This window comes from Acanthaster planci, linkage group LG11 (genome assembly GCF_054643075.1).
Source record: "Acanthaster planci isolate LZ-2023a linkage group LG11, COTS_SCS, whole genome shotgun sequence".
Taxonomy (NCBI): domain Eukaryota; kingdom Metazoa; phylum Echinodermata; class Asteroidea; order Valvatida; family Acanthasteridae; genus Acanthaster; species Acanthaster planci.
This window is the reverse complement of record NC_141787.1, coordinates 2,500,751-2,525,840: the sequence shown is the minus strand read 5'-3', so window position 1 is coordinate 2,525,840 and position 25,090 is coordinate 2,500,751. Positions and strand designations below refer to the sequence as shown.

At 41.7% G+C, this 25,090-nt stretch overlaps 4 protein-coding genes across 6 annotated transcripts in view; 2 read left to right on the top strand and 2 right to left on the bottom strand.

Annotated features, from left to right (window-relative positions):
* Window positions 1-10,461, bottom strand: part of LOC110975757 (uncharacterized) — a 53,629-nt gene extending 43,168 nt beyond the window's left edge. Inside the window, exons 1-13 of the mRNA XM_022228513.2 lie at window positions 10,243-10,461; window positions 6,933-6,984; window positions 5,674-5,960; window positions 4,993-5,125; window positions 4,723-4,871; window positions 4,408-4,491; window positions 4,045-4,142; window positions 3,678-3,827; window positions 2,677-2,811; window positions 2,190-2,349; window positions 1,762-1,860; window positions 942-1,012; window positions 510-680 (exon numbers count right to left, since the gene is read on the bottom strand). Of these exons, the coding sequence (XP_022084205.2) occupies window positions 510-680; window positions 942-1,012; window positions 1,762-1,860; window positions 2,190-2,349; window positions 2,677-2,811; window positions 3,678-3,827; window positions 4,045-4,142; window positions 4,408-4,491; window positions 4,723-4,871; window positions 4,993-5,125; window positions 5,674-5,960; window positions 6,933-6,984; window positions 10,243-10,329 (1,676 nt within the window). The 5' untranslated portion in view covers window positions 10,330-10,461. The remainder of the gene's footprint in view (window positions 1-509; window positions 681-941; window positions 1,013-1,761; window positions 1,861-2,189; window positions 2,350-2,676; window positions 2,812-3,677; window positions 3,828-4,044; window positions 4,143-4,407; window positions 4,492-4,722; window positions 4,872-4,992; window positions 5,126-5,673; window positions 5,961-6,932; window positions 6,985-10,242) is intronic.
* Window positions 10,462-14,071: 3,610 nt separating this feature from the next.
* The window catches only part of LOC110975759 (uncharacterized), an 18,507-nt gene continuing 7,488 nt past the window's right edge, over window positions 14,072-25,090 (bottom strand). Inside the window, exons 2-4 of one of the 2 annotated variants that reach the window (XM_022228518.2) lie at window positions 22,321-22,422; window positions 15,473-15,907; window positions 14,072-15,288 (exon numbers count right to left, since the gene is read on the bottom strand). In XM_022228518.2, coding sequence (XP_022084210.2) covers window positions 14,768-15,288; window positions 15,473-15,907; window positions 22,321-22,422 — 1,058 coding nt within the window. In that variant the 3' untranslated portion in view covers window positions 14,072-14,767. Of the gene's footprint in view, window positions 15,289-15,472; window positions 15,908-16,040; window positions 17,783-22,320; window positions 22,423-25,090 lie in introns of those variants that run through there. The other variant, XM_022228519.2, reaches the window with a different exon arrangement.
* LOC110975762 (U3 small nucleolar ribonucleoprotein IMP3-like) lies at window positions 17,914-21,205 on the top strand. Its single transcript, XM_022228523.2, has 6 exons — window positions 17,914-18,147; window positions 18,447-18,554; window positions 18,791-18,945; window positions 19,049-19,100; window positions 19,550-19,622; window positions 20,118-21,205. The coding sequence occupies exons 1-6, from the start codon at window positions 18,014-18,016 to the stop codon at window positions 20,139-20,141; spliced, it is 546 nt and encodes a 181-aa protein (XP_022084215.1). The 5' UTR covers window positions 17,914-18,013; the 3' UTR covers window positions 20,142-21,205.
* The window catches only part of LOC110975758 (uncharacterized), an 18,978-nt gene continuing 15,945 nt past the window's right edge, over window positions 22,058-25,090 (top strand). The window contains exons 1-2 of one of the 2 annotated variants that reach the window (XM_022228515.2): window positions 22,058-22,353; window positions 24,337-24,535. In XM_022228515.2, the coding sequence (XP_022084207.2) occupies window positions 22,291-22,353; window positions 24,337-24,535 (262 nt within the window). In that variant the 5' untranslated portion in view covers window positions 22,058-22,290. The remainder of the gene's footprint in view (window positions 22,354-24,336; window positions 24,536-25,090) is intronic. The other variant, XM_022228514.2, reaches the window with a different exon arrangement.

Genomic DNA, 25,090 nt, shown 5'->3' with positions numbered 1-25,090 from the left:
GCCAGATCCATACACGTCAACAGAATAATTATACATTTTGCCCAACCCGATGAAAATCCAGGTCAAACTGACCCAAGAACAAACCAACCCCCCAAAAAAGGGATCTGCACTGCAGAAATTGTTCTTGAAAAACGTTCAAATTTTTCTTGAACAGTCACTGCAGGAACTAAAACTGTTACAATGAATCTTTCACAAAACCACCTGAGTGCAGACATTGACATCATGCGAAGGAAAGCTTGGTAACGATGGGAAATAATTGAACCTGTTTTTTTCTGTTGGTTTGCTTCAGGTTTTCACCAAGAATGGCTGAAATAACCTGAAATCAACTTCACGTTAGAGAAGTTTCAGCAGGAGTTTCAAATTACCCTCCGTTATATAAGCGAGTGCTGGATTCTGCGTATTTTGATTGAAACTGAGATCCCCGCGCCCTTCCATTCTGGTAACACTATCGTAAACAATACACTAGGCATGGTCCACTCTAATCTCACTCCAAATTTGAATGGCTTTACCTGCAGGGATTGTCGGGACAGACTCCAGTGGTCGACGGGATCTCTGTTGGGCACCGCGAAGTGTCGGCGACCCGTCGTGTGGTGCCGTCATCGTGTTCTTCCACGCACAGGACCGAGCGCGTCGCTGTGCAGTTTACCGGATCAGTGCAGACAAAATTACTAGCCAGCCAGCTATTGAAAAGGTCAAAGGTCAACAGCGGCATAAGTTGTGGCTCAAGCCAGCATAATAAATCTACTTGCGAGTTAGCACGAGTTCCATTCTGTTTGTTAAAATATGCTTGTGAAGCAATTTTGTTGACCAAAATATTTTTAAAATGTTGAATTTCTTTTAAAATATTAAATCCGTTTTTGGTTTTGCCAAGTTTTTACTCGAGTCTCTTGATTAAAATTTCTGTGGAATTTGAAATTGTTGGAAATGTTATTAATTCTCACAATGGGATGCAGGGTCCACCTTCGCAGTCAAAAGTACTGTAGACTTTCAGGCATGATCCCTGAATGCAGATCTAGGAGGAAAAAATGTAACAATGATTAATAAAGTGTCATTACAACTTCCATCGCGAGATTCAACGTCATGACATCACTACGGTCAAAGTTTCAACAACTAGCTTTAATTATATATAACGGGTTTGCCCTTAATATACGTTGGGTAAGGGCAAACCTGTTATATATAATTAACATCTCCCCAACGCAAAAAATACATCTTGAAAATAGTTCGCGGTACCCGCTGCTTCATTTGACTCGGACCGGCCAGCCGACCCCGGCAAGCTCGGTGGTCGAGTGGTTAAGACGTCTGCACTAGTAAGCAGGAGGTTGTGGGTTCGAGTCCCACCCGAGTAAGCTTGTGAGGGTTTTTTTTCGCAAGCTCTCGGACAAGCACTGAGCATACAGCGTTTATTAATACACGTTGGGTAAGGGCAAACCCGTTATATATAATTAACATCTCCCCAACGCAAAAAAATACATCTTGAAAACTAGCTTTAATCTACAATTTTACACAATTTATAAACTGTTGATGGAAAATCCAGGGTAGGCTGGTCACAATGGATCAGTCACAAGACCGGCCGACACGAGACAAGTCACAAGACCAGTCACAAGCGACGGGGTGAACTACCACGGAATGCTTTTGTTGCAGTTTACTGGACTAGAAAGTTGTGACTTGACTTCACGCTGGAGGTCTTGTGATCATCTTGTGGCTTAGACTACAACATTGATCTTTTAAATGTGTGGGGGAATAAACAGGTTGGTCACTTACATCTCTCTTGGTACCACAGCGGGTTCCATCAAGGGGAGGTACGTTGGTGGAGTCTGGGACTCCCTTGCCATTCTTACAAACCAGAGCTTGACAAATTTCCTTAAAAGATAAAAAGCAGGTTGACTATCAAATTCATTTCCTTACACTCTTCTTTTGGAGAGGAATCAAAGTTCTGACTGGTCCTTAACTTATCTTCCTCCGATATGGTTGAAAACACAAAGGGAAATGCACGTAAGCAACGACAAAATTTTATCCCAGATTTGCTAAATATGTGAGAGTATGTTCACCAGAATGTGCACAAATCAAGTTTTTTCCAATTGAGTAATGTTCATATACCTACAGAACCATAGATATAAGCATACTTATCACACTTATTATTATCACAATGACAATTCACAAGAGCGTAAATACAGAATTGCTGCCCTCACTGGTTTGTTCAGAACCTCCGAGGCAACGGCACTTTTCTCGTTGAAGGTCAAGGCGCACTGCTGGCTGGCATTGTAGTAAAAGCCAGGCATGGGGATGGAGGAATCAGTATATTCGGGCAGAGACTTTGGCTTGTCCTTCAAGCACTTGGACTCCGGATGACTGCATCATAAGCAAAAATGAAATTAAACGTTGAACCCCTTTCGAAACCTTCGAAATCATCCAGTCGAGAAACCCAATATAAATTCTGTGAACCTTAATGACTAGGAGTATCAAATTCATACATTCAGAGAAAATGTCATCAACCAAGAAACATGAAACTGCCAAGCCCTTGCACAAACAGAATCTTGTGTTTTTAGCACATTGGTTAAATTTTAACCAATAAAAAGCCTCTGGTATCATACATGCAACAGCATAAAGCAGTCTTAATTGCCGTGTTAAACTCGCCAGTTGTCAACATCAGCAACAAAATGGGAAAGTCCAACTCACTCCAAGAAGTTGAGGAGGTCGCTATTGCTGCATTCAGACCAGTGGAAGGCGTCAGGCCCACCAGAGTTAACAGACGCCATGATGTTCTTCCTGTTAGCGCAGTCACTCAGTCCTCCATCATGGTACATGCCAAGGCTGTTAAAAAATAATGTTTAATACAAAGAAATGAACTGCTGCGATAGATTCTGTGCTGCTCATGAAAGTTGTCAAGGACAGTTTGTTTAAGGTGCACATTTGACAAGGGATAAACAGCATTATATTACTTTCTTCACCGTTTTAAGCACAACCTTTGAGTTTTAGTCAAACCCTAAGAAAAGAAGCCAAGTACAGTTGACTCAACATAAAGAACTTAATAACTGAAAATACTGTTAATATAAAGCAAATTCTGAGAACCCCAAATTCTTTCATTCTGTTGCTTTTCTGCCACTCTTAGAAGAAAGTCCTGGTTATACAAAGTAATCTGTCTGATCGCTGTAACTTTGTTAGAATCAGTAAGCTGAAAAAAAAATGAAACTTAGAAGTTAATGTATCGCAGAGCTGACTGATAGACTTTAATTTGGGAATGTGACTTCTAGCTGACAATGCATTTGGCTGAATATCTAATTTTGCCACTTGGACGCAGCAGAGGAATTGTGCATTGAAATTTCTTGTAGTTATCAAAAGCCAACGTACTCAAGTCTGAATTAAAAACAGTTTTCAAGCTTCAAATTTGATTCCTAATTTTGGTAAGTGTCGGAGCCAAGAAGATTTGATAATTTTATTCATGTAGGGCCTAACACTGACCTTAAAATTCTTTCTTAACATTTTCTTTTACTCGACCTAATAATGCCATGATAATGGCACTCACAAAATTACAATTTGTCCCCTTTCCACTGTTGACAAGGTACATGTACTTGTATTTTGATTGTAGGCCTAGGCCTTTATCCCATTTTTATCATTTTTATATCCTGTTGAATTTGACTGAAGATGAATATACAGCCCTACAGTGTTGGTCAAATTACCTGTGCCCAATCTCATGCGCGAGGGTGAAGATCAGTCCACTGGGTCCGTGATCTTGGCCAATAAGGCAGCGTCTGTTTGGGTCGCATGCTCCTCCAACATCAGCGGCTTTGCCAGTGATCTTGCGATTGCCAGCAGAGACCAGGTCATGCCTTCAGAGCAAAAAGAGGTTTAGATTTTTTAAACCGATGCTTAGTCTATTAAAAAGGCTATATTTGCTGGAAGTGAGATATTCCTTTCCTAACTAAGCTTAATGAAGATTTTGTCATATTTTATTCAGGTTTCAAACGTCTGCAGCATTCCTGCACGTTTTATTAAAAACTTGATTTACCTAAAATGCTTTTAAAAAGGGATTTTTTACAGGCTTACCTTGTGATAAGAATCGAAATATCAGAATCGCTTCTCTTCTGCCAATCACAAAAGTTCCGCAGGGAATTCTCGAGTTCCTCTGAAAGAGGCAGGTCAGCCTAAAAAAGAAAATCAGATAAAATGCGACAGAATACATTAATTTACCAGTACGCACGCGCGCTTTAATTGTCCTCACCGAACCCCGGCGCCCTCAAGAGTAAAAAGTCATTTTACGGTGGCCAAAAAATACCGTTCAACAACTTTTAGCTATAATTAATTCACTGCTCTTGTTGGAATTTAAAAAGTGTTAGTTGAAAGGTTTTAGAAACTTGTAGGTAATACTCAAATAATATTTCAATGACTCGTTTTAAAACTGCTTTTCACCTGTGGTGTCTTGAGAATCTTGATATTGTTGATTTTCAAGTTGACTTTGACGTCTAAACTCGGGTCCTTCAACAGTCCGGCAACCTGGAGAAACGATCAGAGGTAATCTTGAGGGACGTTCAGATTTATCATTGGAAATATCAAATTCATATTCCAAAATCAACTTTTCCACATCATGTCCCAAACAGACAATTCCCAGGTCTAAGTTAAGCCTCAGTTAAATTTAGTTAATCATTTCAAATGGTTGTAAACAAGTATTTTTATCCAGTGATTGGTCAAGTCAGATCTTTTGAGTAATTGCAACAAGCATTTCACCTGATTCAAAACAGTCAGGATGTAGTTTTTGGTGTTGTTGCGATAGGTTTTGTACACCAAGTCGTCAGCCACAACCGAGGTGTCCACGTAGATAGGATCGGTTGTTGACCTCTTTTGCCTCGTCTGCAGGGTGTCAAAATTTCTTTCGGCTACAAAGAAAAGTTAATAAGCGCGTCAATGAAGCGAAGATCAGCGTTTCAGATGATCATCTGCAAACTGCGAGTGCAGTTACACTCAAGGCTCAGCAGCCAACGGCAGAAAGTGACCTACCATTCATGTTGCAGGCTTCCCTGTTGATGCTCCTTCGGACCACCATGTGAGTGGGTCCGTCTTTCTCCACATGTTCGGGCTTCAACGGCTGGAGGTGGAGTGAAACCTTGTCCGTAGTGACAGTTGCTTCAAGCTATAATGAAACGAACATCAATCCCAGCACAAAAAGGATTAGAAAAACAATTTCAATTTTTCAGTTTCTGTACATGCTTTGTACATTTATTTTGTCAGTGACAAGTGGTTGTCCCTCAAGATATTTCATATGTAAGCGAAGTTAACTTGTCGAGGCAAAGGGGATAATGAAGATTGTATTGCCAGTCGGTACTAAATAGCCATAGTCAAGACACTGCTGAAAAGGTTATGTATTCAGTATGTATTTCTTCCCTGTTTAGTTTCAAGTGAAAAGACTCACTTCTGGGCCTTCTACTAGGAAAAAAGGTCTAACTCACAAAAACGGCTGCAATTCAAATCCTCAGAATTCATCATTAATACTTCTATGAGGATTTCCCACAAAGTTAAAGACACCTATTCTCCATCCTATCAACATGAAAAACTCTGTACTGATGACAACACGTGTTTGCGCTCTCTTGTGGTGCTTAGTAGACGTATAAACACGTGCGTAAACGAAGTGCTGGACATCTTGAGTAATATTTGTCCTCGCTGTCCCAATTTTCAACCCACCTTGTTACCGCAATCGCTGCCATACACGGCCGAGTTCTCGTGACTCACAGACGTCCCCTGGTACAAGCAGTATTCCTCGGGTTGACCGAGGACAGTCTTGCCGTCCTCGCCGATCTCATGGACCAGGGTCCCTGCGTCGATCAGGCCTTGGACGGGCTTCAGGTCGGCCAAAACATCTTCGCCGAAGGCTTGGAAGGCCACAATCTTAGTGGTCTCGATGTGCTTACCCCGCGTGGCTCGCCGCCTCCTCTGAGCGACTCGCGGCGAGACCAGTTCATAATCTTGTGCTGTTTATGGCGAGTTAAAAAGTATTAAATGTAAAATCGGTTGTATTTTGCATGTTACCCATTTTGGTACTTGTGACCTGCTTGGCGAAACCACACCGAAACTCCCAGAAAAGCCAAGTAGAGTATTTACCACTTAAATACGGACATCATTTGTCACCCTGTGCGCAAATACGGTACCGAGACTGTTCTGAAACATTCCGCTTTCCAAGGAACTGTTTCAGTATTTTCTCGGCAAGATTTCACTGGCTGGGTCATTTCAACGCATTCTGACGGGTGATAAACCACGGCGGGGAAAATTGGTAATGTTCATATTTGGAACTATTCCCAAAATGCATATAGGCCTACACGTAAACGTGACACATTTTAGCAACTTTGATGCCATAAATGGTTGATAATAACCGACAATGCTTCATTCTTGCTAGTAAGATTTCTTATCAGTGCGACCACTAATAATGCCAAATGTATTGGATTATTAAAGGTTACCTCAAGGGCCATAACTTCTGCATTTTTCCGTACAGAGCAAAAACATTGAACAAAAGGGACCGGTGGTGGTTTACAAGGGCAATGGCATAAACGGGTAACCATCTTCCACAAGTTGTTCATTAAAACGACCTGGTAAGCGATTGCATTGTTCTGCCAAGGTGAATACCGACCATATCGTAGAATGCCCACAGGTACATTTGAACACAAGGACACTTCATTGGCTTGATCATCACTCGTTGAAAAATTTGTATAAATGAACAGCTAAGGGACTTGCGTCTTCAGTCGTTTTGTAAGTCCATTTTCCAATCAATTTTATTTTACCATCCGTAAGAGGTTTGAAACAAAACATGTCAGGATTTGGAGTTAAATCAATGTATGACTGCATGCATAATAGAAGCAAAGTAAGAACAATATGTAGTAATCTTTCTCTTATTAAGAATTTGCGGGAACTTTTTTACTCAAAAGGTTGTAAAAGTGTACATTACTCACCTTCCGTTTGGCCAAAGTAATGAAGCCGATCAGCAGAGCTCAGCTCTAGACCCTAAACGATAGAAACAGCGAGTTTTGTAATGCACCAGTAGTCTCAGGAAAAATGCTACAAATTGGATAAATGTCAATGATTGGACTTTACGCTTTCATTGGAACTGGTAACCATTTATTACAATTTCAGAACAAAATTTTGGCAAAATTAGAGTGAACTTTAGAGCGAAATCAACCGGTTAATTTCCCTCTAAAGTTCGAAAGTGTTCAAAAATAATATTCTGATGGTTGGATTTGGCCGTATAGAGAAGATGGAGGTGTTTTCGTAATTACTGTATGTACACAGACATTGATAAGAAATGACACGCCCATCCAGGGAGATTTGACGTCAGTAATTAAACTTACTGAAACATTCAGTGAACAGATGCAAGCTTCGTTGACTTCTGTCTATCAGTATATCGAACAGAGACTAAAAGATCGTCACGAAGCTAACTGAAGCACCGATTTGACTGAAAAGGTGTAAGTTTCAACTTCTTAACTCTTACTTCCTGTAGATTTCTGACGAGCAAAAATTAATTGTGTATAAAAATCATTGTCAGTACACAATGCCATATCGGTTGGTTTTAAGATTGTCCAACAACATCATCATGCTGCCTCGTCCGCTGTTCCATTTCTTCAGTATTCTCAAGCTTAGTCTGTCAAAGGCTCTTACAAGTCCCCTGTGAATGAAATTCACAGAGCGGCGATTCGTTTACATAAACACGGATTACGGCGACGCATAGGCATGCCAGGGAAGACTGGGCAAACACGAGACACAATGGAACTCTTCCCTGCATCATATCACCGCCTAAGATGACGGGGCGCGCGGGCAGTGGTTGTGCCACGGTTCAGTGAATCAAGGATGCGTATAGTGCGTCAGTGGAATGACGCGGTTCTGTAACAGTGGCCCATGTACATGGACTCGAATTCACTGGGTCGAAGCGAAAGTGTAGTTCGGTAGCTGACAACCCAAATCTTCAAGACGGTCTGGATAACTATCAGAAGGACGTTATTTGCAGATAGATGGCACTGTGTTTTTTCATTTTCAAAGTCCCTTACTACATGAGGATATCGAGTTATAAAACGAAGAGCACTACTTATTCACTGTTGGTAAATGCCGATTGAAGAAAGCTTTCGATTTTTCCTTGCATCTTTTTCACATGAAATTGCAACGTGAATCATGTCACGTGTCTCACATATACAGTGTGTATGGTTCTGTGTATCACATAGGGGACATGGACATGATGGCATTGGGATTTTGCCATCGGTTTGTTGAAATTTGACGAAGTTTTTTGCAGTTTGTCATCGCAGTTGGTGTTACAGACTTTTCGAGCGCATCCTACGACAGTATAATGTGCGAGATCTTTGGTCTATCCTGCATATAACACAGAACCGGCCATTGGCTTCAGCCAAGTTGAGACGTTTTACATTTGAAAAGCGCGACGCCCTTGATCTACATAATCAAGTACTTGATGCCTTTATGAAAGACCCACTAGTGTCGTTCAAGAAGTCCAACAACAAACAGTACCGTTGCACTGGTTTCGAATTTCCAGAAGTCTTATCGGTATCCATTAGCCTACTTTTTTTCACACCAAGATGACTATGAAAACCTTTTCTTTTAATAAGACTCCAATCTTGTGGATAAATCATGGCTTCCTTACTTGGGAGAGCCTCGGCATTATGATTGTTTGGGGATCGCTTCTTCGATTTGCTAAGCTTCTCCATTTGAAAGGCGCAACCTGTCCATGGGCATTGTATAACTATGCGTATAGCCAAGACCCTTGTGGTACCGTAACGCTCTATTCAAGCTACACACAAACGCTGTAGTTGTATGCTGATCACATTCTTGAATGAATAGGACAGGGACAATTCAGGAAGATCTTTTTGTCGTCGGGGCTTCCATAGACTGTCTTGCTAACTCAGGGGCAGGGATGGCGTGAGCTTTCTAAGACGGGTCGGATGGCCGGTGACACTGGGTTTTTTAGGCCGGGGGGACGAACGGCCAACGCCCACGTATTTCCGATTGAGGTTGGCGGTCGATTTAAGACCGTATTCTGTCTGCCCAAGTTGTTTACATTTGGTGTATTAAAGGATAAGTCACGCCAATGTACAATCGTCATTACAAATAAAACATATCTGTTTTTCCTGTGTGCCCAGATCCTGCTATATTTTGAATGCACAGGCACGTGTACGAAAAACGAGTTACAAATGAAATGTTGATAATATAACATACGCATTTACCAAAAAGGCATTCCAAGTTTCCAAAAGTTTGTCTTCTCAGTGTTTCAAACGCATCTTGCCATTACCTGTAGACCTATTTAGAGTACTGGAAACTAAAGCTGCAGTGACTGAAATCAGTACAAACGCTGCACATTTATACCCACTTTATATAATACCACTCATGTCTTATGAAGAACATGTTCTGCAGGATTGTGAAAAAGTTTACTAATTTTCGTTATCAATAATAGGTCAACTGGTTGTGAAGTTTCTAATTAGAAAACCGTAGCTTTGTGCGGGGCTCTTATCAACGGATACAAATGTACACACCAGCCCTCGACCTTGGGTAACCGATTTGCTCATTATAAAGATGGGAATCACGTACATAGATCAAAGCCATGGATGCTATCATCGGTCTCAAAACTCGATACTTTTTTCAATTAAAAAAAATCCTGATTAGAGGTACATGTATTAAGTAAGCTTATTAAGTTCAAAATCCTGTTTACTTCAGAAGAGCAAAACGCTTTAACAGCTACAACGAAAATCAAGGAATTCAACTTGAGGGAAAGTATTTATTGCAATTTGCCAAGATTCCTTTCCCAGTGAGAATTTCACATCGGCTGCTAAACACGTCTTAATAAAGACTATCTAGTGTCTGTACCGCGCAAGTATGACAAAGCTCGGCTCTATCCATTAATCACGTTGTTCGTTGATAAAATAATGCAGTTAACCGTCCAACTTTCATTGATTCACGTTTCGATCGGCACCTTGGGTGTGGCCTTGAAAAAACTCGAGAGACAAGAAATATCTAGGGGGCAAATGGCACCACAAAGTCAGCCTTATGGCAAATTTGCAATTATCTCGAAGCGCGTGCAAAATACTCATTAAAAGTCTTTTAAAAATGGCAAAATATGAATATAAGACTTGCAAAACTTAAATCCGTTTTTTGGGTGACCCCTGATTTGTGTAACACACACTTATCCAATCATTGCCGTCTATTACATATCGGTTTCTTTAAAATTAAATTCAAAGAGAAATATTTGATTTAAAAAAGTCTTCTCACCTGTGTAAGCGGTTTTGCAGAAGTTGAACAGGCTAGGTAAAACAGAGCTGCCACCAGGGCAGCTAGGCCGAGCATCTTCGGCGTCATGTTCGGTGTCGCGAACGGAGAGAAACCAGCACTGACCGTTTGAACACCACCCAAATACTCGAATGGCAGGCCACGTTTACGCACCGAGTGAAAATTGTACAAGGTTTCCCGAATTCAAGGCACGCTGAAAAGCCCCTCCCAGAAACGGCCGCTAACCTTTTTATCCCCCCTCGCCTCTGAAAGCACGTTACGTAAGCCCCACTCCTTCGGCCTTTCATAGTGAAATTTGGTCCGGCGTCTTAATGTTTGCATTCGGCTAAAAGGGGGGTTCCTTTTTGTCAGTGACTGACCAACTCGGAGGGGAAGCCAGCTGATAACTTTTCCCAAAATCAAGCTTTTGTTTATCTCCCCTATTTGCGATGAACATAAAACACAACGAAATTTTAAAATGAAATTCGAACGAGTTTGAGCGATCCACAGAACAAATATACAAATAAGAAATTCAAACCGATGTTTTTTTTTACGTGTTTGGTTCTGTCAGGATCAATGAAAAGTACTATATTACTGGACTCGTGATAACGACGATTTTAGAAGAACTGTTCTTCGAAATGTCTTGAGACAATTTCTGATCTTTACACCCCGACCATAAAAGAGGTTGTCCATATAATTTTTCTTTCTTTTTCTTTTTTCTTGGGGGGTTGTAGGGGACGGAAAACGAGTGCTTTGGCGAGTTTAGGCAGAAAGTGGACGTCGTTAACAGTTACGTAGATTTTTGGAGAAAAGAGCCTTACAGCACACACTGTATATTTTTTCACATTTATGAAGTTGAGAAATTTCTGTGGTCGGACTTTGGGCCCAACTCACTGTCATGTCAAAACTCTGCTCAATCATTTCGTCGACACTTATCACCCAACCACCAAACAAAATTCTTCAATTTCCCACTGCGGGCACACGGCCACGCCCAAACGGAAACTTCAGATCGCCAAGCCCACCCCAGAACCAACCACCTCCTTTTAGGGTAGTGGTCGGGTCTTCTAGTACCGGTATTGTCCAATGGGCTATGCCTGGCATGGGCCAGTACCGGAGGAATGTCCCCGTTTTTTTCTCTTGCTGGAAGGATGGGTCGGTTGCGCCAGACTGAGCACCCATGAATGGGCGCTGGGCTTAAGAACCCGCACGCTGAATAACCCAGATAACCTGTTAATTTTTGACCCTTTTTGTGCGGTGGAAAAATGGTAATATTGTCCCTGGTCAGGCGTGAGACGTCAAGAGAGGAAACGGGCGTTCTTAAGAAAAGACCTTCTAGAATGGAAAAAAGTCATGCGTTTTGTGTTCATTAAGACTTATAAAACTTTGATGGAAACACCAAAAGAATTCATTTTCTAATAAATCTTTAACTTTTACTCTGAGCAGTTTGCTTGCTGTCATAATTACGCGATAGGGGCCTAACCCAGACATCAAAGAGACAAGAATGAAGAAAATTCTGGCTCAATTATAAGACGACGTATCTTAGGCTCCAAGTATATTCGAGTAGGCCTATTTCTGTATAATACAGATATGAAGTATTTTGCCAAGGTAAGTCATGTATTAATGATTATGGAACACCTACCTGCATTCCATATTGCAGACAATGAACTTTTTCAACATGAATGAAAGAGTTTTCAAGATTTCAGGAACGAGGAAAATCTGGCAAAAACTTCTTTGATCCCAAAACTGGCAACATAACTCTGTACGGGCGTTTCACAACAGCGCCCGTATTCTCCGCGAAGTTGCGAACCAACAGTATGTCTAACATTGTGAAAGTGATTTATAAAACATTCATAGTGTATGTATGACTAGGAACCGTTCAAACTATCTGGTTCTATTTATAAGTAAATAGCTTCTCTCGTGTTTCTTTTGTTCATAACTTTTAGTCATCAGGGACACTCTTATTGATACACATACGCCAATATTTATGTCATCCTGTATTCTAAAATTTATTGAGCTTTGCTCTGAGCCAAACACAAGCGATTGAAAAAATAGCAGGCGCCACCAAGAGTTTACCATGTAGCCCAATTTGCAAATGAAAATGAGTTTATGCTGGAGATTCTAAATGCACTTGGGTCTGGATTTGTCGTTTGGGGGGCCAGGGACGGGGTTCGGACCAGAATCGATCCCTTATAGTTGATGATCCCCCTCCCCGCTCCACAGGGGTCTGGGATGTGCAGTTTTTGTTTCCTCGTTTTGCAGAAAGTTACACATCTTGACAACCTCTTGGGTTGGAGGCTCAAGCCCCTGAGACACCCCCCCCCGTGCGCCACTGGATGCCTTGTAGGTAAACAAGAAACTGAAATTACACAATAGGCAAGATGTAGACCGTCAAGTTGAATGGCCTACTCATGGCAAAATGGTAAGTGGTGCACTGAAGCCAACCAAGCGACAGCCAGTGGTGCCTTGAGGTCAGACTTGTGGTTGTGTGTACATGAAGTTACCAGGTAGGCTTCGTGGTTACTTACAACACCCCGTTGCCTACATTCAAACATAAGAATAGGCCTCTTGCTCTTTGTTATGAAATGCGCTACATGTACGTTCGGTAACTAGAACTTTCTTGTCATCTGACCTTGTTAGTTAACATGTCACTAGAAGTGATTTTCCATTCAGTGACTCGAGGACAGTCTACTACTTCAACCCTGAGCCGACTCGTGGACGGCTAAAACGACTTTCATAATGGGTAATAAAAGGCATTAATCCACCAATTGAGCTCAGAAAAACGTAGGAGAATTTTGAGCGCTCCGCCTCAAACAGTTCGCAGGTTGAGTAAGACGAGCGCTTAGGAGCTATGAAGGTTGTGCACGACTCTGGATACGTAAAAACTCGACCTTCTAATGTTCGGAAATTTCAACTGTAAACTAACCCTGACTAAAAGAAAACTTTGATTCACGGTATACTTTTGAACGTACTGCTTTCCACCTTCTTCATTTACAACCATAAAGCAATTCTTGGTCTCACTAATGTCTGTCGCCGCTTACTAAACTTTGAATCACATACCATACTTTTCACCCGGTCAAAATATTCCGAATTCGCCCCTTAGTTCACTGAAGTATAAGCACACACCCCACGACAATGCTGTATCCTTGCAATTGTGACCCAATTTCAGGTTGCCGGTTGCATTCAGGATCTGCACTGGTGAGATACTAAGGCTGTGTCTGTAAGTCTTGGCTACGGCCAACAAAACAATGCAAATCTATGGGAAATGGACGTATATCCGCCTTAAGCAGAAGCGACTCAGTGCAACGCTTGCGTTTCATAGTCGTTTCGTGAACCACTGGTGAGTCAGTAACCACCAAATGAGCCTCTGCTGCTAGGAAAATTGCGCCCTCTCTTCACTGCAAAAAACTGGGGTGTGAAATTTAACACCCCCCGTGTTATCAGAGGACTACAACAACACCTTTCACCGATGTTAAAATTTTGGTTGTTTGGTGTTACTTTTAACACCCTCCAGTGCGCTCATAGGTGTGCAAAGTAACACAAGCGGTGTTGAAGTAACACACTTTGGTGTGGTCATCTGATAACACCAAAAAGTGTTGATTTTAACACCACAGTTTTTGCATCGTTGGTCCAGCTGGGGTCCCTATAGCCACTAGCTACGTGCTTTCAGCTGCTGACGGTATAAACGGTAAGATCCGTTTTTCAGCCGGAATTGCCCATTACATTCCATCCAATTCAAATCCACTAACCTTATGCAATTAACATCCAAAGTTTCACCAGGAAGATTTTTTGGCAGAACAGTAACCGCATATAATTAAAAGCCATAATCGTCATCTTAGATTAATCTTTCATATTCAGTTTATTCCATGATTCAATTGCCCTTTCAGCATAATGTTACTGTTACTGCCAAATTGTTATACTGTGACATAAATGGTTTTTCATGAATTACAATGCGGAGTGGTTTCTTGCTTTTTATTCATACGATGAAATATCACTACGATCGGAGAAATCGGAAGATGATAAACTGAGAAATCGATGTTTAAGGTTTAGTTCTTGGCAACGGCTATCAACTACCACTTTAATAACAGATTATACCGTTGATTTTATGGTCTTTTTTTCTTGATATTGCGAGTACAATAATTATCATCCTATCTAATGCAATATGTTCTGTTTTCAGTGACAAGTGCAGGCAATTATTTCTGGCAGAGTCAACTGTCCATTTCTAGTCCTTTTTCTAGATTCTGCTTGCACGTGATAAATTTATTTCGCTATTCTCATGCGATGGTGAAACACGATGAAGCTTGTCAACTTTCTCAGTCTTTCTCTCAGATTTGCTGAGACAGTTTGAAGTCGATCCTACTCTTTAATACAGTTCCTGATGCGAATTTCTTGCTTCTTTAATACGAAAACTTGAAGCAAAGACTAAGGCAGATTGTACTGTCCATATTCCCGCGTCCTTGTAAGTTCTGCTGGCTCAATGCAGGCCTACAGCCAGCGCAGATTTCTCAAGTTCTAATGAAGTGTGATTGATCTATTGGCGTCCTTTAGCGTTCATGTATGCAGCATATCGACGGCCGTTTCTGCGATGCTCGTTCCCTTTACGTCTCTTCAGCGCCTTGGTCTCCCGCGATTCTTTCTTTTGCTCTTCTCCGATGAAGCACGCGGGACTGAGGAGACACAGCAGCACCACGACGAAGGCCACGGACACGGTCCGGGTGGCCCAGGCCGGCAGGGGCGGCTTCTCGACGAACACATTTCCGGGGCGAATCTCACCGCTCAGGTCCAGGGCGACGAAGGCTCGGCAATGACTGGTCGTCGCGGGTGACGTCACCGTCGTCGCGATGGTGCCAGAGTACGGACCTTGGGTGTCGATCTGGAGCTGTGCATGTGCGGCGTGGTGGAGGAGGAGGTGAGTCAGGAACCAGTCCAGCCAAGCGGAGATGGTGTGCCAGTGGGAGGTTGGTCGGAATGGCATGGCGTCGATTTCATCATAAGTAAGATTTCTTGAAGCGTCGTCCATTGCAGCTGAAGGAAAGCACACGAAACAGGCAGCTGCAAAGAAAAAAGTTCGATGTAACACTGCCCGTTCGGTGATATGATAAAAAAGACACGGCAGAATAGGGACAACAGATGAATCAGTTACATCTGTGTTGAGAAAGAGAAAGAAACAGTAATTATACGAAAGAAAACAACGAAACGATACGAATGAACTTTCGAAATAATTTAAAACATGTACCTTTGTCCACTTCGCTTTGAGCTTGCTCACTCTTCTCAAGCTCATCAGCAATTGGCAATTCATCGGCTGATGGTGGATTCATCTCAAGATCAGAGCACGGTGTTTGGGTTGAGTTGATTACCGGCGGCAATTCCCACTCTTCTGGGATCCAGATCTTGAAGTCGAAGTCTTCTTCGTCGTCGCTGCTCGAGGCCGACGAGGGACCGATCGGTGCGTCTGTCGGGGTGGTGCCGTTGATGGAGCGTGCAGATTGTTCGGCTTCCTGGGACGCACTCTCGGCGGCCCTAATGAATGCGGCCCACCGACCGCGAGCAGCGTCTAGGATGAGGCCCAGCGCGCCCGTAGCCGCAGCTTGGTTGGCCCCAGCTGGAAAGAGGTCGGATGGAAACCCGATGTAGCATTGGTAGTCCTGCCTACCCGGGCATTCCAGTGCTCCTATAGCAGTGGATTCACCAAAGGTGGAATCAAAAGGACAAAAAAAAAAAAACATTGCCCCCGAGTCTCAGATTCTGACAAAATACAAGTACAGACCAAGATTTCTAGTATAATAAGTTTGAAAGTTTCTCACCTGTGTGTGCACCGCATACCACCAGTATGGTCATGATGACGAACACGTCAAAGTGAGTCATGGTGAAGTTTTGTCGACGGAAGGGGTTCAAGAAACAGTTTGCAATGTCCCCAGTATAATGTCGCTCCGTTGGCAGTCACAAATTAACGATCGTTAAAATGATGTTTTGGAGAAGTTAACAAAGCACGTGTGAGAGCAAAAAAATCCCAAATAGCAAGTAAACAAAAACCACCAGTTGGCGTGGTAACTGGCTGAAACGCGCGCTGCATTGAAAGTGACGTCTCAGAAACGTCAAACGAAGGCGCACTTGCAAAGCGGGCGCGCACGTATAAATTATCGCTGTGTGTGCGCGTTTCTTTTTCTCCTTCGAGATACGTCATGAACCTAATCATAATCGATGTCATAATTATCGGAAACTAAAAGAGAACACCGGAAGGAATGCAGAGGGTTTGATCCGTATGATTTGGTGTCGTTTGAAAATTTTATGTTTAAGGTTGTACCTTCTGCGTAGCGAGTACAGACCTGTACAAGTTCCAATGAAGCCCAAACATCGTTACCAATGATCAATGGGTTAGATCATTTTTGACCCACCTTTGTTTTCCATGTAATGGAGTATAAATCCACTTTAATATCTCCCCGGCGCAAATCAATCCTTGGAAATAGAGAATAAATCCCGTAAAGGCGTGTCTGCATCGGGCTGACATTCTGTAATGGATGTTTCTGCAAACTTCAATACAAATGGCATGGCACGAGAACAAGGGGTGAATAATCGGAGCCCTGCCCTTTTCCTTGTCGAAATCTTACCTAAGTTTGAAATTATCGTATGATTATTTGAACTTGAGGTCAACTTGAAGTTGTCTTGAACTTGACTCTGTCCGTAAAGCCAGACTGATGGTTAAAAAAAGGAAGGCCAGTCTGTGATCAACAGTCGAAGAGCCGGGTTGTTTTGGGCCAGCATCACCCAGCCGGGTCGTATTCTCCCCGTCACAATGATCGATCACGTTGAAAATTTTCACGCATAGACCCTCATTGCCAAAACAACAGGAAGGTTTTGGTTCAATATAGCCTATGTTTTAGATGATATTGATATTTGAAGTTCATAACCCGGCCAAGTTGGCCCGCGTGATTTGAACCTGCACAGTGGGAAAAGTATAGATTTGCGCTGACCTGTCTCAGAAAACTGAACGTTGCTCGAGAACAGGATGCCTAACTGTAACAAAAATTTGTGTCAAAATTACTATATGAGGCTAAAAACTATCAACGGCTTTAAACAGCGCGCGTGACAAAATTTCAATGCGACGATATTGGAGATGTTGCAGGGGCCGATTCGGCCCCCTGTGCTCTTTTTGAGTTTATGAAAGTTTACCCAGAAAAAAAAATTGCGAGGCCCGTTGTTGGTCACAGTGCAGGAAGTGAATTCTAGGCTCCGAGCATGGGATTCCTTTATTTGAAAAAATCCTCGAAGGTTTGGCAATGGAAGTCTAAAGAAATGAATTTACATAGGGCCTATTGAAATATCTCTTGCGCCCGGCATTTCCTCGCTCGCTGGCGTTGACCGTGGGCCAAAATGAATGAGCCTTATCTTTAAAAAAAAGACTCAACTCACAGTTGAATGAGTAAAATTCATCTTAAAAAAAAACACACACTGATTAGAGGATGTTAATGAAGAATTTTATTTTACTTATATGGTGTATAACTCAACACGTAAGAGCGGAAGCTGGACACTGGCCTCATTTATACAAAAGAGGGCGCCCTAAGAGCTACCTGTATCCCTGACGTTGACAACACTGTCAATGGGGGATCCGGCAGGGGTCCAGCCTACCCAGAGCACGCGGTGCATATTTTGCACATATATCTCGTGTACGAATATTTTGTGCACCCATGTGTGTGTGTGTGACTGCAGTGACAGTAGAATCTTAAAAGAGAGGATGCATTTCGTCTTGCACTAATTGCACGGTTTTGCAGTCATAGTCATGAGAAAACTTAAGTTTCACGAGAAGAAACTTCTGAAGAAGGTTGACTTTATCTCGTGGGAAGTGGACAACAATTTACACGAGGTAAAAGTGCTGAGAAAGTATCACATCCAGAAGAGAGAGGACTACACAAAGTAAGACTGAGGTCTAAGAGGTGTAAAAACTCACAGAAATGCATGAATAAATTTGTGATTAAGCTTTTGAGGGAGGGTCGATAGGGCTTATTTCATAATTCAGAAGTACCCACAGGCCATATTACTATGTGATCACACAAAGTCTTTGGAAAAGGTCTTCATCATGTTCATGGTCATGATGGTGGTGCCTTGTTTCATTGTGCAGTCAAGATGCCATGGTCATGATGATCAAAGACAATGCCTGTAACTGCAGTGAATTTGAAGATTATTTTTGACATTTTTTTCTGTTTACCTTGCAGATACAACAAACTCAGTCGTCATGTGCGAGCGTTAGCCAATAAAATCAAGCAGTTGGACCCAAAGGACCCGTTCCGGACACAGAGCACATCCCAGCTGCTGGAAAAATTGTAAGTTTCTAATTCCTCCTCATTCATATATCATTCTTTCATACAAGTGTTTAATTTGGCTTTAAAGTGCAGGAAAGAGTTGAAGTTTAAGTTAGAATGTACAAGATGTTACTTCGGATTTTGATCTCAAGTGCAGATTAAAGTATGCTCATAACAAAAATAGACTAGTCAGAGTCTTAGTGCAGTATTGCTGATGTTACTGCAAGTTAAAGGTCAACAACCACCTTGCATTTCAGGTACAACATGGGCATTATACCAACAAAAAGAAGCCTAGAGCTCTGTGACAAGGTCAGTGCATCGTCATTCTGCAGGAGGCGACTGCCGGTTGTCATGGTGAAGTTGAAGATGGCTGAGGATGTGCCCAATGCCGTGAGGTTTATAGAGCAAGGGCGTATCCTTTCTTTCAAAGACTTGGAAATAAACCTGGTACTGGAAAATATGTTTGATTGTGTCATATTGAATTTTTGGAAAGGATCCTTAACTGTTCTGTCCAGATATTAGAGTTGGGCCTGAGCTGATACTTGATCCAGCATTTCTTGTGACCAGGTAAGAGTGAACAGGTAAACTTGCTAAGCTCAGAAAGGAAATGTTGACTAAACAAAAACTGGTAACCAGGCATATATTGCCAGTGACTGGTGCTCAGTACTCTTTTGCTTAGCTCTTAAATGGGCTTAATGAACTTGCACTGAAGGTTCAAAATGGCTCCAGCCCCATGCTTCTAAAATTAAAAAAGCTTTTTCACAAGTTGAACTTAATTAATATTTATGAAAAAATAGTGATTTTTGGTGTTCTCGCCATAAATTGTTAGATTTTTTGTGATTGTATATTGTTTATCAATAGTGAAGTTTAAAAGACCATGTATTCATATTTAGTTTTCAAACTGATATTCACAAAGTTTTGTCACTATAAAGAGAGAGAAACGTGCTGCTATTATGCTGTTAGTATTTTCATTTGTTGTAATTTGTGAATGTGCTTTTCTATTGTTGGAATAACAGGAATATGGAAGACTTTGTGACGTGGACCGACACTTCCAAGATTCGACAACATATCACAACTTACAATGAAATGGTAAGAGAGTCGCAGCATACAACAATCATGCCACCTGCAACAGTAAAAGCTAGAAAAATTTCAGTTCAGAGATTTAAACTTTTCAGATACATGTGTAAAAATAGCTTGATGATTGTTTATGTTGCGTTGTTTTTTTTTCAGACCTTTAAAATCTGAAAAGTTTCCTCTTGTTTTTGGGAGAAGTCAAATTGTGTACAGGGACAGCGGTGAAAAAAATGCACCCTTAAATGCACCCTTCTTTTTCAAATCAAAACAAGAAAACTCTGGTGATTCCATTTCTCATTCAGTTCCCTTCCGCCTGAAGTTAAGTCACTGTCAAGAAACTCTTTGATTGGAAAAGGCCTCGTTTAAAGAGGGTACCTTCGAGAGATTGTTATTGGCTGGAAGTGTCAAATGAAAAACATGAATGCTATGCAAAACCATCTCTTCGTTTTTGGTTTCGGCAAGATGTTCACGTTTCTAAAATAATTGCTATTTCTCTTGTCTTGCTTGCAGAGAGATGACTTTGGACCATTATAGCCTCGGAACAAACTGGTTGCTCAGCGGAAGGAATGTTTCCACACTTCCAGCTGCCAAGGTCATCCGTTGCCATGGGACACCACTAAAGAGGCACTGAAATTTACGGAATGGCCATCCGTAACCTCGACATCAATCAAGGATTTAGAGTCCAGGGTTTTGTTTAATGAGCGGTCCACCAACACAGCGAAACTCAGTTGGCCTGGCCAACCTGACACATTTCGCTCGCTAGCCTGCTGGGCTGGTCATCTCCTATTCCTACCTGGCCGACGTGAAATACTGTGCACCTCACGAGGTCTATTTTGAATGTGAATAGATGTATTTTCATGATGATGACAACTTTAAACGGGTCTTTCAGTGTTTATTCAAGCTTGCTGAAAACAAGCTTTACCATGCTTCAGTTGTAAAGTGTACCATTGTTACTGATTTGACACCAGACAAGTAGAAATTGAAGAAGTAATTCAAATAGGAGTGTCAGTTTTATAGTTGTCAGTCAGTTTATCAGTATGAATATAGAGTACTGAAGTGTGGCGTCATTTGAACCAGGAAGTGTAGTGCAACCAGTGGAGTATATGCGTGTGTTGGTTCATGCACTGGTTCTCACGCCAAGGCTTTTTCCAGCATTGTGCGCTGACATAATTCACTTCAGTACTCTGCTGACTCTTAGGGGAGAATGTGTAAGTGCTCAACTCCTGTAAATTTCATCATGTTTCTTAAGCTAAAAGTATGTGAGGCTTTGTCCAAATGTTACGGCTATGGCTAGAAATAATGCTGGCGGCTATGTAAGCCAGCTGCAGTCGGCTGCAGCCACATCCCATAGGCATGTGTGTTACTCTCAGCCACAGCCAGTTGTTTCAGACATGGCTGTGGCTGGAAATAATATAGGTGCCTATGGAAGCCACTAGCTAGTTGAGTTGGATACAACCACACTACAGACTATTTATAGCAGAGGTTGAAGAACTTCAAAAGCAGCAGGGGCAGAACGATTTTCAAAGTGAGGCTGCCCCCACACACTTCTTCCTCCTTTGCTTCAAAGCAGTTGTGAATAAAAAGTTTTGAGAATTTAATTTGTTTTTGTTACTCTTGAGTTTGAATTTGTCTGTCCCCACCCCCCATGCTGCCCAAGCCAGACCTTTTATGCACAGAACATTCAGGATGATTGGATGATATTTCTTCATTGCACATAAATACCTGATAGATAAATAGATGAACTGAAAGAGGGCCCATGGTTCACTGAGCACCACAGGAAAACAAAGTGTGGCGTCATCAGTACAGAGGTCTATGGCATTTAAGGAATTGATGAGTTCAGGTCAAAACTTGATTTTAATTAAAGGGTCTCAACAACAGCACATTTTAGACCAGATGGACAACTAAATTCTCCCAGCCACCCGCCCCTAAGAGGTTGTCCCAACACCTGTCTAAACTGCCTGCAACTGTGTTAAAGCCATACAAAATACTCCTTTTTACTAGAATTCACACCAATAAAAGTTATGCATTAATTGCTGTTGTCTCAGAGGCTGTTCTTAGTTATTTTGATATCGTTACATTGAACGCACACAAATTTCACTCGAGCGTACACCAGTGGAAGAAAGAAATCGCCTCTCACTTGACGTCATACGCATGAGGTCAATTCGTGCGCTCACAATCCGACCGCCACTTCAGTGACACAATGAATTTGTACAATTGCTTGGTCCGCTCTCGGCCACCGTGAGTGCCTTTTTGTTAATGTATAGACTACATCAGTGCACGAAGTCAATGGCCCGGGGATTTTCTAAACCTAGGTATCGTTCCTGCGATTACCATCGCGCAGCGGCTGCCAAAAAAATTACCTTGCTGGTTTTGTCAGTCTGGCCCAGAATATGTAATTATTCAACTTTATTTATTTTTTGCGTTGTCGAATGGTTCATAGATTTTCCATTTTGTTCAATAATTACAAGATTATACATGGTTTTTCGCCTCACTTGGAGCCGCCGTGACAACGAAGCCGTAGTTTCATAAATGGTAACAGACTGCAAATGTTTGCCTAGAAACGTGCATGACGACTACACACAGATAAGTGGCCACCTGTTGTGGTAATTGAAAGCGACAAATCAGGGCCAAAATTTGGCCTGACGGTTTAATCTGAGGGGTAGGAGACAGATTCGATTTCATTATGACATCTAAAGACGACACTAAAACTTACCTGTCAAAGCGGGAGATTCCCCAGTTGTTTGAGGTAAGGCCTGGCTTCTCGGGGTTGAATCATGTAGCAAAGCTTTGCCCGATTTCCGGACAAATAGTGGACCTATATTAAATTGCAATATCATCAAGTTTATGGAATTAGTCATTGGTTTTTTTCCAACTGTCATTTAGACCATTGGCATTATAGGCTACACCTTTCATAAAGAATGTTGCATCCTGTCTTCATTTTTTTAACATCATTACCATTCATTGCAGAAATGCTGAAGTGAAAAGACGTGAACACACATGAATCTTGCACTGCCCACTGTCTGAGAAAATTTCCATTTTTGTCAGGACATTCAGGAAATACGCTTACTTAACTTCTTGTGAACTTTGTTCACAATTGCTGAAGTGGAGTCAGGATGCAACATTCTTTCCCTCCTGTTTTGTAGGTTAGATCTGTAATGTTAATCTTAGTACTCATCAAAAACAGGATAAATTTTGTTTTTGCAGTGGCTATTGTTTAATTAATGTTTTAAATGATGTGCTAAGCGTAAAGTTTGATGGTTATTATTTGTTTCATAAAATAGTTTTTTGGGGGCTTTTTTGTTGTTCTTAACAACATGTACACGTACAGTGTATCTGTAAAGGACAGGGCTAAACACAATATTTTTGATTATTTGTACAAGTCATGACAAGTTGTGTCTAAGTGAAACAACACAAGCTTCAGGCTTTTTCGTATTTTTGCAGATCAATTTTCTGATAGTGTGTATTGATTTGTTGTATTTTGATGGCTTTTACAAGTTTTGGATGGGTTTTTTATGTATTTAATGTACTTATATTCAGGTTAACTTTCTCACCAACTGGGACCACAATGTAAATGTTATGCCCCAACTATAGCATAAGTCCCAACTACAGTTGGGACAGTCCCAACTGTAGTGCTGCAGTTGGGCTGGCCCAACTGCAGCAAGTATTGTGCAGCCCAAGTATTGTTGACCAATGTCTGTGGGAAATGTCTCAACATTATCCAAGTCAATGTGTCTCACACTTGACACAATTCATCAAAAATGTGGCACTTAGCCCTATGACCAGTGACATGACATCTGTAAACAATATGACTTTGGCACATGCTGAGCACATCATGCACACAGGACCTTTCTGCTGTAGTTGGGCCGGCCCAACTGTAGCACTCTAGTTGGGACGGGCCCAACAATAGTTGGGACTGATGCTATAGTTGGGGCGTAACATAAATAAGTTATTTTAACTTTTTTTGCTTTATCCTATTTCCACCTATTGGGAATTGTTAATTTTGTAATGATATTTTGTGGAAATAGTGAATAAATCAAATCAAAATTTTTACGTGAGTTTAGACAGAGTTCTGTCTACTTTCTTGCACCATTCTGGTGCATTAGAAACAGGAACCAGACCATTCTACATCAAATGGATCTCAGACTTTTTTCCCTTAAAAAAATCCTTCACTCCCAAACCACCTCCAGACTACTTCAGATACAAGTAGGAATTCAAGATCACACCAATGCCACTTTGTTCCATTTATGATGTCCAGGACAAGAGAAAATCACCTGTTTTTTGTTGCTGATTTTTGTTGAGGTGCCATTGGTGCCATCAGCTCATGTGCATTGCGCCATCAGCACTGGGGGGAGGGGGTCAGGTCCCCAGCAAGCAGAAAGGAAGTTCGGTTATGTGTGAAGTACCAAGATACAGCCAACGGCCACCATGGAGGCTTGCCTTGCATTAAGCCATGTCCTGTGCATAGCCCTCTGACTGATTTTGACTTGTCAAGGTGGCCGAGAACCAGATTGCACATGCTGACGTGGTAACAACTTTACCTCCATAAACGTGATGGCAGCCGGGGGTGTGGGTGAGAGAAAGGCAGCACAGTTTTTTGGATAAGACTAGCATAATGTTGCTGCCAAAGTGTAACTGTATTCTTCCCAGATCCTTCAAAATCTAGTGGTAGGTTTCATAGGATTCTGTGGGAAATTGGACATAACAGCATCGTCAAAATTTGTGTTGGCAGAGTCTCATGACTGGGTTGATGTACCACAAGCCGGGCAACCACGTAGAGTACATGCTGGAATGTCTAAACAAGATCAAAGATGACAAGATGGAAGCAGTCCGCTGGAACACCTTTGTGGATGGGGTCAAAGGTCAAGCCCCTTTGCCCCCAATACCATCGAGTGATGCTCCCATGGAGCGAGAGCCAACTTTCACTACAGGTACACGTCTTGTACTGCCATTATGCTTCAAGTATTTACTTACTGGGTTGATGGACAAACTTTGGACCAATCACCATACAAGATGCAAAATTCATCTAGACGTTAACTTGAAGTGGGTGTATAACAGGGAAGCTGATTGGATGCACAGTTTTTAAGTTTTAAAATCTGTGACTTGTGCAAATAGGAAATATTTGGTTCAATTCACAGCCTCTGGATATAAAAAAAGCAGCAGCAAAGGAAAAACATGTTTTTGCAACTGCGCTTCAAAACTATATCTGTATTCAACATGCTAATGTCAGAATCAGTAAAAGATTTTCCATTCCAATCGACACAAACATGTAAGCTAATGCAGTATAATTTTTGGATTAGAACAGCGTAACTTTGCTGCCAAAATGTATTACCGTATCCTTCCCAGATCCTTCAAAATGCACTAGTAGGCTTGATAGGATTTTATGGGATTCATGAAGATGGGTCAAGCTACTATTTTATGTTGCTTAATTGACACCCCTTGGAAGTGTCAGGTACAAAGAATATGGCTGATTCAGGAAGGTTCCT

What these genes read in the sequence shown, in the direction of transcription:
- LOC110975762 (XM_022228523.2), top strand. Translation starts at nt 18,014, where the DNA reads ATGAGAAAACTTAAGTTTCACGAGAAGAAACTTCTGAAGAAGGTTGAC. An exon ending in AAGAGAGAGGACTACACAAA is followed by an intron (nt 18,148 to 18,446) that starts GTAAGACTGAGG and finishes TTTACCTTGCAG; the next exon opens with ATACAACAAACTCAGTCGTC. An exon ending in GAGGTTTATAGAGCAAGGGC is followed by an intron (nt 18,946 to 19,048) that starts GTATCCTTTCTT and finishes TGTTCTGTCCAG; the next exon opens with ATATTAGAGTTGGGCCTGAG.